The sequence below is a fragment of the Panthera uncia genome (genome assembly GCF_023721935.1).
Source record: "Panthera uncia isolate 11264 chromosome B2 unlocalized genomic scaffold, Puncia_PCG_1.0 HiC_scaffold_24, whole genome shotgun sequence".
NCBI classification, from domain to species: Eukaryota; Metazoa; Chordata; class Mammalia; order Carnivora; family Felidae; genus Panthera; species Panthera uncia.
The window spans coordinates 9,827,210-9,838,953 of NW_026057580.1; the positions used below are offsets into that span (position 1 = coordinate 9,827,210).

General features: G+C 35.9%; 1 protein-coding gene across 5 annotated transcripts in view; it reads left to right on the forward strand.

Annotated features, from left to right (window-relative positions):
* TSBP1 (testis expressed basic protein 1) overlaps positions 1–11,744 on the forward strand; it is a 217,663-nt gene that overhangs the window by 12,598 nt on the left and 193,321 nt on the right. For all 5 annotated transcript variants that reach the window (XM_049653493.1, XM_049653494.1, XM_049653495.1 and 2 more), the window contains exons 8-9: positions 935–955; positions 9,945–9,965. In XM_049653493.1, the coding sequence (XP_049509450.1) occupies positions 935–955; positions 9,945–9,965 (42 nt within the window). The remainder of the gene's footprint in view (positions 1–934; positions 956–9,944; positions 9,966–11,744) is intronic.

Consider the following 11,744-nt stretch of genomic DNA (forward strand, 5'->3'; position numbering starts at 1 on the left):
ACTCCTGTATCCCTTGGGTAAATTCCTAGCAGTGCTATTGCTGGGTCATAGGGTAGGTCTATTTTTAATTTTCTGAGGAACCTCCACACTGTTTTCCAGAGTGGCTGCACCAATTTGCATTCCCACCAACAATGCAAGAGGGTTCCCGTTTCTCCACATCCTCTCCAGCATCTATAGTCTCCTGATTTGTTCATTTTGGCCACTCTGACTGGCGTGAGGTGATATCTGAGTGTGGTTTGGAAAGCACTCATTTTAAGAAAGGGGATGAGAAAAAAAATACATGCTGTCTTTACACTTCTGGGTAGATCTTTACTTATACATTAGGAAAATATCAAATTAGACCATCATGCAACATAATTTAAGTCACTTCCAGCTTGTTGGTATTATTTATTTTTACACTTTTCATTAAAACAATAGCAACAATAGCATGACAACTTTTTGTGTAATTTGCTTTGTCTGTCTCCAGGTCTTTTAGAAAATGTTTCCATGACATCACTAAGAAATAAGTTTTAAGCTATAGGATGCACATCCAATCACAATAGATATGTGTGTGTGCGTGTGTGTGTGTGTGTGTATTCATTATAATTTCCCATCTCTTCATTAAACTTGAATTCTCAGTCAGCTGAGTCAATATTTTGCCATTTTTCTCTTACTTGGCCTCAACTTACTTTATAACTAATATATTCGTCTGCTTCAGTGTTTCTTTCCATGTATAGTTTGTTATTTCTTCTCACTACATATTTACCTTCATTAACCTTTGCCTGCTTTGTCTTGTCATTTGACTCATAAATTAAGCCATGAAAAGATTTTGCCTCTAGTTTCTTGACTATTTGACTCTTTGACGGTGTTGATTGGATAATCCTCTCTGATGATATCAAAACTACAGAAATAGAATATCCAAACTGATTTTTCTTGGTTTTACTTGTGTTTTCAGAGGGATCCAAAGGAGATTACAGTTAAGTATTGTCTTGTTTTTCAACAAAATTCAACAAAAATTTGCTTCCCATCAGTAATACTTCTCTAGATTGTAAACACTTTGAGGAAAGAGAGAAACCATCAGTTCATACGAATATTAAGCAACAGATAAAGTCTCCGAACGCTGGTTTAGAATAGTCTGACAATAATAAACTGTCAGTTTCCAAACTTGGTCTGTTAGTTTCCATACTGACTGAGAGGAAAGGGAAAAAAAATAGAGGAAATGATGAGTGAGAAAAAAGGAAAGAAATAGAAATAAAATAGAAGAAAAGAAAAGGGGATGGAAAGGAGGGAGGGAGAGAGAAGGACAGAGAAAAATGTAAGCCACAGAGTTTCATAGAAATAACATCTGTCTACTAAAAGTAGAAAAACCCTTATTAGAAACTGAAAGGATGAAGTTGGGAGTGGCCTCCAGTTCTCACCACCAGGTCAGTGGGTCTCCCTGGGCCTGGGCCTGGGCCTGGGCTTCAACTCCTAAGAGGGCATGATGACTGACACTGATATGGAAAGGTCAGGAATCAAAATTCTGATGATTCACCTCACGCTTCTGTATGTTTTAGCACCATCATTCAATTCCCTAGGTAAGTTCCTTGTGGCTTTTCCACTGTCATCTGGTTTGCACACTTTGTAGTTTTTGTATTTGTCTTTTTGTCTCTTGAAGAAATTTTTAAATTAAAGTGCAAAAATAATTGACACTTGTAAATCCACACCCTAGGTTTCACAACTGATATTTTGTCATATTTCTCAAGTGACAGATAATCTAGAAATCCTTTTTGTCCCCATCCCTATACCCATTCCACTCTCCCCACTTCCCAAACTCTATAACGTACCATAATCTTAAATTTATTTTCATCTGTTTATATAATCTCTATGTATGACTGAACAATATATAGTATTGTATGTATTTCTTTAAAATTTTTACTAAAATGATGGGGCGCCTGGGTGGCGCAGTCGGTTAAGCGTCCGACTTCAGCCAGGTCACGATCTCGCGGTCCGTGAGTTCGAGCCCCGCGTCAGGCTCTGGGCTGATGGCTCGGAGCCTGGAGCCTGTTTCCGATTCTGTGTCTCCCTCTCTCTCTGCCCCTCCCCCGTTCATGCTCTGTCTCTCTCTGTCCCAAAAATAAAATTAAAAAAAAAAAAAAACGTTGAAAAAAAAAAATTTTTACTAAAATGACATCATTTTGAAAGTATCATTACAGCTTGCTTTTTTCCTCCAAAATATTGTAATACTGAAAATATATAGAAATCCAAGGTATGCATTTTAAGTGCTAAATAAATATTCCAACTTACAAATACGTTTTTTTCTATTCTGTCTCCTACTGAGGCATTCTCAATGTTTGCAATTTCTGCTATCATAAATATTGCTTGCGAAATGTCCTTAAGTAATTTGGAAAACAGTTTATCCAGAGTAGACACGCTGTAATGGGATTAATGAATTGTCATGTATATAACATTTATGTAACTTAAGCACATTTTTACTATACTATCTGTTGTTTAATTGAATTCCATGGTAGTTACATAGCAGGCACACCAAAATGTGTAAAAGTTTCCCACTTCCCTGAATTAATAACCCCAATTCCATCATACTTCCGCAATATTGCCACTTTGATAGGTATAAAATTTTTAATTTGCATTTTCCTGCTCATTCCTGAAACTGAGAATTTTCTTGTATGTATGTTACCCACTTAGGCTTCACCTTACACAAACTATTCATTCACCGATTTATCCATTAGGTTATTGATTGCAGAAATTCTTTATAATTTTGAAAACTAATCTTTTATATTTTGTTAAATATTTAGAAATGTTTCCTCAAATTCTCTTACTTTTAAAATTTTGTGGTGTCTCTTGACATTTAGAAGGTTCCATTCTCCCTCCTCTCCAACCACACACACAATTTGTTGTAATAATATTTGTCAATCTTTTGTTTTCTTTTATATTTTGTGCTTTTTTTGGTCTTTCTTTCCTAGATATCACAAAGATGTTATACTATGCTTTCTCTTAATAGTTACAAAGTTTCTCTTTCTACATATAGAACCTTAATCCAAATGGAGGTTTCTGCATTTGGGATTTTTTTGTTTGTTTATAAATATAAAGGTCTAATTTTTCTAAAGAAAAATTTTCTTCTGGAAACCAACTATTCCAACTGAATTTATTAACTCACACATTCTTTCTCCACTGATTTGTAACACCTCTTTTATCTCATGCTTAGTTTTTCCCTGATTTTCTCTTCTGTTTCAGTGAACTTTTGTCTTTTGCTTAATAGATCCTAAATTTCTTCCATTACTAAAGCTTCAAGACATGTATTATGAGGAACAGCACATTCTCTTTGTTGTTCTTTTCAGAAATGTTTTGGCTATTCTTGGACCTTTATTTTTAAACAAATTTTAGAATCCATTTCTCAGGGCGCCTGGGTGGCTCAGTCGGTTAAGCACTGACTTCGGCTCAGGTCATGATCTCGTGGCTTGTGAGTTCACACTCACAAGCCCTGAGTTGGGCTCTGTGCTGACACCTCAAAGTCTGGAGCCTGCTTCGGATCCTGTGTCTCCCTCTCTTTCTGCCCCTCCCCCACACTTGTTCTCTGTCTCAATCTCTCTCTCTCTCTCTCAAAAATAAAATAAACATTAAAAAATTCTATTAAAAAAAAGAATCCATTTCTGAAGTTCATATGAGTCACACTAGGACTTCACTGGAATTTCACTGAGTCTATACATTTATAAAATCAGTTCTTCCCATGCATTAATACGATGATGTATCTATTATTCAAATCTTCTTATATGACCTTCAATAATGTTCTATAATTTTCTCTAAAGGGTCTGGAGCATCTATTGTTATATTAATTCCTATGCACATATTTGTTTTTGTTGTCAATGACATTTTTTTCTACTGGATTTTACAAATAATTATTGCCACTATATAAATAATTGTATGTTGTACTTTTGGAAGAGATTTTGGATCTAGCCAGCCTGCTGAGCTCTAGGAGTTTTAATAATTTAGAGTCTCTTGGATTTTGTATATAAAATCCTATCTCCAAAACTAACAATTTTGAGTTTTCTTTTCAGTTCTTAAAACTGTTTCCTTATTTTATTGTTTTGCCCAAAATATCCAACACAATGTTAATACCAGCAATGATCATAGGCATCCCTCTTGGTATCTGACTTTAGCAGGAATGCCTCTGGTTTCACCATTAAATGTGATGCTTGCTTCCATTTGGCAGCTCCCTTTTATTGGGTTAAGACAATTCCTTTCAATTTCTAGTTTGCTAACAAAAATCTTATTAATAAGTTTGAATGTATTTTAATTAATTTTTTTTATTTAATGTCATAAAATTATTTCATTATTCTAAAAATTGTTCACTCTATCTATGGACATGTCCTATTTTTGTTCCTAGCATCACTGGGCTTGTGCCTTCTTTCTTTGATCATTCATGCCAAAGATAGTTGTTCCTACCTATTAATCTATTAAAAGCTCAATGGTGGGGGCCCTGGGGTGGCTCAGTCAGTCAAGCATGCAACTCTTGGTTTCAGCTCAGGGCACAATCTCACGGTTCATGGGTTTGAGCTGCACGTTGGACTCCACACTGACAGCACGGAGCCTGCTTGAGATTTTTTCTTCCTCTCTGCTCCTCTATCTCCTCAAAATAAATAAATAAATAAAAACTTAAAAAAGCAAAAATAAATTTTGGTTTTGTTAAACATCTACTAATTATTTTTCCCTATTTTATTAGTTTCTGTTTTTATTTTTAGTATTTCCTTCTTTCTACTTTTTCTTCCTTTTCCTAGTTTAATATGTGAAACTCTGCATAAATTTTAAGACTTTCTTATTTTCTTATAAGCATTTAGATCCATTCTGATGCTACTAAAAGCTGTGATATATAGCATTGTCTTTGACTTTCAGTTTAAACATTTCATAATTTCCATAATTTTAACAAATAAGTTACATAAAAAGTGTTTTAGTTTAATCCATTTTAGCTTTATTATTGATTTAAAATTGTATTGTATTATGATACAAAAGTGGGATGTGTATAATTTAGATTCTCTGAAGTGTGTTGAGACTTTTGAGTATCTGGAAGTAAACTTTCAAAGAATATTTTTTATTGGTTTGGGCTCAGGATTTTACCTCAGGATTTTACACAGATGTACTATCAGCCCAAACTTATTAATATTCAAATGTTCTCTATTGTTATTCTTTTTCATGATATACTAGTTTCAAAAAGATGTTTAAGACAACTACAACTGTCTCCTTTTGATGTCATTTTTCTTTTTAATACTTCCCATTTTTCCTTTACATATTTTGATTTTTGTTAGATGTATACAAGTTCATAATTGTTCTTTTTTATGAAATTTTGCTTTGTTCAATGATACCATGTCCATTCATAGACTCAGTAACACTTCTGGCTAAGTTCCACATTATCTGATACCAGTATTGCTCCAACATCTTTGTTGTAATATGTATCTGCCTGTTATTTATTTTTCTATCCTTTTATTTTCAACTTCACAGTTTGTTTTTGTCTCACTTGTATCTTTTTTTTTTATTTATTTTTTTTTTTTAAATTTTTTTTTTTCAACATTTTTTATTTATTTTTGGGACAGAGAGAGACAGAGCATGAACGGGGGAGGGGCAGAGAGAGAGGGAGACACAGAATCAGAAACAGGCTCCAGGCTCCGAGCCATCGGCCCAGAGCCTGACGCGGGGCTTGAACTCACGGACCGCGAGATCATGACCTGGCTGAAGTCGGACGCTTAACTGACTGCGCCACCCAGGCGCCCCAACTTGTATCTTTTTTAAATAGCATATTGCATGACTATGCATATTAACCATTATAAAATTTTTTCTCAAATAAATTTAGTCCATTTTACATTTATTGTAAATTGCTGATATATTTCATCTAAGTTATGCCAGTTTTATTGCATTTTCTATTTACCAGGTTTTGTTCTTTTATTTTTTAAATCTTCTTTCCTACTTTCTATTAGATTGCTAGATTTTGTTCCTTTTGCTTTATCTGTTTGGTAGCTTTTGTTTGCTTCATCCTTACATTTGTAACATGCATACTTCTTGATTTTTGCAAAAAAACACAAACAAAAACAAAAAACAAAAAACTAATCAGTATCTTTTTCTTCCTCCAAGAGTAGACAATAGCCTCTTCAGACTGTCTTCCCTTTCAACATCTTCCATATAGTATGATTTAAAAAAATTTTTTTAATGTTTATTTTTGAAAGAGAGACAGAGTGTGAAAGGGAAGGGGCAGAGAGAGAAGGAGACACAGAATCTGAAGCAGGCTCCAGGCTCTGCTGTCAGCAGAGAACCCAATGTGGGGCTTGAACCCACGGGCTGTAAGATCATGACCTGAGCCAAAGTCAGATGCTTAACTGACTGAGCCACACAGGTGCCCCTATAGTATGATTTTCAAAAACAAAATTTTATACAAAATTGACTCTTTTATAAATAGACTTTAAAAAAATGTCAGCATTTTCTCTGTTTATAATTGTTTGTCATAGCCTGTGCCGCCTTCTCCTTAATTCTTGCCCAAGTATAATCCTTTAGTCATTCTTAAGGTCCTATATGTGTGTGAAAATTTCTTTAAGCCCTTTATGAGTTAAAATACCTTTACTTCACCCTCAATCGTGAGAGTTTATCTAAGTATATAATTAACATTTCTTTTCTCTCAAGATTTTGAAGATTTGTTCCATTTCCTTCTGGCATTTCTTATTGTTGATAACAATCTGCTACTAGTTTGATGGTTCCTAAGTAAATATGGCTTTAAGATTTTCTCTTTATCCTTGTATTCTTCATTTTAATTATGATGTATCTGGGTTTGAGATTAACTTCGTTTATCTTGCTCACAACTCAAGATTTTCCATTCTGTGGACTCGTATCTTTCTTTAATTATAGAAAATTCTTGACATTAACTGCTATGAATATATCCCATTTTTATAACTACCTCTATACTTATCTAACAAACTATAGTCTCTCCTTTTTTTATTTTCTATTTAAATTTTAGTTAACATACTGTGCAATATTGGTTTCAGGAGCAGAATTCAGTAATTCATCACTTACATACAACACCCGGTGCTTCTCACAAGTGCCCTACAGTCTCTCCTAAGATTACTATCAAATATATGTAAAGATTCTCCTCTCATCTTTCTGGCCTGCTAACTTCTCTTTTGTCTATCTCATCTTTATTAATTTAGTCTGTGACCTTGTAACAGATGAATCTTAAAATCTCAGTGGTTCTATTCATAAAATTCTTTTATTATGTAAAATCAGGGATGCCTGATTGGTAGTTGGCTCTCCTCTCAGCAATGACTTAAGCAAGCAAGTTCATCTTTTTTTTTAAGTTTATTTATTTTGAGAGAGAGAGATTGAGAGAGAGAGAGAGAGAGAGAGAGGAAGAGAACCCATGCAGGGCAGACAGAGAGGGAGAGAGAGAAAATCCCAAACAGGCCTCACTGTCAGCACAGAGCCGGATGCAGGGCTCAAACTCAAGAACCATGAGATCATGACCTGAGCTGAAATCAAAAGTCAGACCCTTAAGTGACTAAGCCACTCAGGTGCCCCCAAGAAAGTTCATCTTATCCTATGTATTTCCACCATTTTCAACTAACGGCTTCTAGGTTTATCACATCTATCTATCTTAAGTGAGCACAGGAGAAGAAGAGTAGACAGCATGAGTGGGAGGGTTTTATGGGGAAGCCTGGATGTTATTGTACATATCACTTTGACAATTACATTGGCTACAACTCAAAAGTATAGCCCCACCTAACTGCAAGAGAATCTGGGGGAAATAGTTTAACCATGTTGTATTAGTTTGCTTTTGCTACTGAAACAAATTACCACAAACTTAATGGCCTAAAACAATGCAAATTTATTATCTTAGTTCTACATGTTAGAAATGTGACACATGTCTCACTGGGCTAGGGTGTCAGCAGGGCTGCATTGCTTCTGAAATTCTAGGAGCAAACCTGTTTCTTTGCTTTTTCAGTTTCTAGATATTCCTTGCTTCATGGTCCCCCATTCCCCATCTTCAGAACTAGCAAAAATTAACCAACCCACACCCACACAACACTCTAGCCTTCTTCCATTGTCATGTCTTTTTATCTGACACCTTTTAATCCTCTGCTTCCAATTTCAAAGAGTCTCATGATTCCATTGAGCCCACACAGATAATCCAGGATAATATATATCCCTATTTAAGGTCAACTGATTAGCAGCCTCAATTCCATCTGTAGCCTTAAATCCCTTTTGCCATGTAGCCTAACATATTCAGGTTCCATGGACAGGGATTAGGACAGGGACAACTCGGGGGGCGGTGGGGATCCTATCCACCACATATGTGCCTTGGAGAAAAAGGAAATTACTTTGGTGAACAGCAAAGCAATCTCTATCACACTATCTCCTTATTTCTTGATACTCGTTCCTGGATAATTTCCCTCATATTTACCATTCATTAATTCTTTCTTCAGTTAAGTCTCTTTTCTTTGTTTTCTCACCTAATGATTTTATAATTTAATGACTGTATTTTCTATATCTGCTATTTCCATTTTGCCCTTTATCAAATGTATTTGCTCCTGATTAATGCTTTCTTAAAGTTTTATGGACTCCATTCCTTCTTTCACATCTCCAAATATACTAAACACACTTGGTTAAAAATTCCTTTTGAATTCCCCTTTTTATATGTGTTACCCCAACTGTTGTGGCTATCAGTCATGTCATTAAGTCTCTTCAAATGTATTTTAACTTTAGTCTGTGAGCTCATTAGTTACCACTTGTTTGAATTCCTCATAAACTTCCCATTGTGTAATAATCCTATTAATGCATAGATTTCATAGGTTAGTTTTTATGACTGTTTCTGCATTCATAGTTTCTTCCCTACATGAATGTAGGGAAACTACACGAATGGTTCAAATGTAAGCCTTATACCTGAACTTGGCTTACCCTGAGAGTTCTATGATTGCTAGAGACTCAATTTCCAGCCATAGCCTGGTGCAAACAGATCACTTCCTGACAAACCCTGACAAACAGATCTAGATTAATGGTGCCTTTTTCACAGATAGTGCTTATGTGAGCTTTAGATATACAAGATGGCTAGTTCCAGGTTCTTCCAAGGCATGAGGTCTGTGGCCTTAATTTTCACTCCTGATTATGTGTTGAAAACCCAACCTCTCAAAAAGATATATGGGTGATGAAACCTCTTACTCGCTATTGAAATTATGGGTTCCCTCTTGATATAGGACTTTTGGAGACTTCTCTTACTAGTTTTCAAGTTAAGCTTCATATTTTAAAACTTTAAAAAATACTGTGCCCAACTTTTCCAAGTGATTAGAGGAGAGGGTGAAATATCCATCTTGATAGCAAGCAATGCCATTTTCCCTACCCTGACTCTTTATCTTCTAATATCTAAGGATGTCCTGATTTTGTTTTCTTGGTATTAAACATCCCACAGGAAACAAATGATTTTTGAAAAAAGTAGAGACCCCTTGTTGAAGCTATTAAGTAGCAATAGTTTGCTGCAAAAGATCTTTCAAACAAAGGGGAAAAAAGAGAAAAAACTGAGATAGAAGAGGAGGAGAAAGATAGGTAGAGAAGGAAAACAGAACAAAAACAGCAGGATCTGGAAAGAAGAAAAACAAAGAGGCAGAAAAGTTTCCATGGACTAAGAAACTAGCAATCTCCCTAAACATTGTTATTCTCTTACTAGGAGAACTTAAAAGATAGGTTGAGGAGGTCTTGCAATCCTACCCTACCATAAGAGTATTACTGAGGAAATACACAAAAGCCTAAAATTTATACCCCAAAACGAATCCTTAAATGGATATCCATCTGCCCACAACACTGCATTGCACCTGATCATAGAAAACGGGATGTGACCCATGGCAGTCTTCTTTCCCACAACCTCTTCCTATATAGTAGCTGTGGAATCTGAAGTTCTCCCTGAAACACAAAGATCTCATTCTTACTTTGTTTTCTTTTAGCACTGTCTCAATCAAGTATTGGTAAGTTCCTTTACTTTTCTCCAATTCAATTCAAGGTGCCCCCAGGTTTAAATGGCAACAATGAAGATATCTAATCCCCTACCTCCTTGAGCCACCACTGACACTCAGGGGTTGGTGCTCCCAGGGGTTCCCTATTCTGATACTCCCCAAATCAAAAACAGCAACAAAAAATGCCAAACAGCCAGGAGAACAAAGGGGTAAGTTCCTTTTCTGTTTCTCAATTCTATTCTCTTTGGTGTATCACAGACCTGGGGATCATGTCCTAACTGTGGTTAGCCTTGTCCCTCATCTTCTTTTCCTTCTCCATCATTGAGCATTTTACCTGAAATTAATGAGAGCTTTAGAAAATAAAAAGTCCATTGATTAAGAATGAAGAGAGAATTCGAATGGTTTTAGCTGCCTACAATGATTTCAGGAAAACAAAATATCTTCTTTCACTCAGAAGCAACAGGAAGGAAGGAGGTTGTTAAAAGGGCAGAGAATGGGAGAAAAGAGGAGAGTTGTAATTCAAAAAGCCATGTTTGTTGAGTCTATATTTACCGGTATTAGAGATGAGAAAAGTGAAGTTCAAGGACATTATCTAACCAAAAGGCACATAGCTCATAGAAAGTAAAATTGAAGTTCTAAACACTGACTTTTCGACTCTAAATCCCATGCTTGTCCAACTACCCCCAGGACACGATTGAACATATTTAATTTTTCAGGGGCACTTGGATGACTCAGTTCAGTTGAGCATCCTACTCTTGATTTCGGCTCAGGTCATGATCCCAGGGTCATGGGATCAAGTCCTGCCTCAGACTCCATGCTGAGCATAAAGCTTGCTTAAGATTCTCTCTCTCCCTCTGCACCCCCTCCCAGTTCATGCTCTCTCTTAAAGAAAATTAATTTTTCAATTTAAAGTTATCTTCCTGAAACTGATCCCATTCACAATTGCACCAAGAAGCATAAAATACCTAGGAATAAATCTAACCAAAGATGTAAAAGATCTGTATGCTGAAAACTATAGAAAGCTTATGCAGGTAATTGAAGAAGATATAAAGAAATGGAAAGACATTCCCTGCTCATGGATTGGAAGAATAAATATTGTCAAAATGTCAATACTACCCAAAGCTATCTACACATTCAATGCAATCCCAATCAAAATTGCACCAGCATTCTTCTCGAAACTAGAACAAGCAATCCTAAAATTCATATGGAACCACAAAAGGCCCCGAATAGCCAAAGTAATTTTGAAGAAGAAGACCAAAGCAGGAGGCATCACAATCCCAGACTTTAGCCTCTACTACAAAGCTGTCATCATCAAGTCAGCATGGTATTGGCATAAAAACAGACACATAGACCAATGGAATAGAATAGAAACCCCAGAACTAGACCCACAAACGTATGGCCAACTCATCTTTGACAAAGCAGGAAAGAACATCCAATGGAAAAAAGACAGTCTCTTTAACAAATGGTGCTGGGAGAACTGGACAGCAACATGCAGAAGGTTGAAACTAGACCACTTTCTCACGCCATTCACAAAAATAAACTCAAAATGGATAAAGGACCTGAATGTGAGACAGGAAACCATCAAAACCTTAGAGGAGAAAGCAGGAAGAGACCTCTCTGACCTCAGCCGTAGCAATCTCTTACTCGGCACATCCCCAAAGGCAAGGGAATTAAAAGCAAAAGTGAATTACTGGGACCTTATGAAGATAAAAAGCTTCTGCACAGCAAAGGAAACAACCAACAAAACTAAAAGGCAACCAACGGAATGGGAAAAGATATTTGCAAATGACA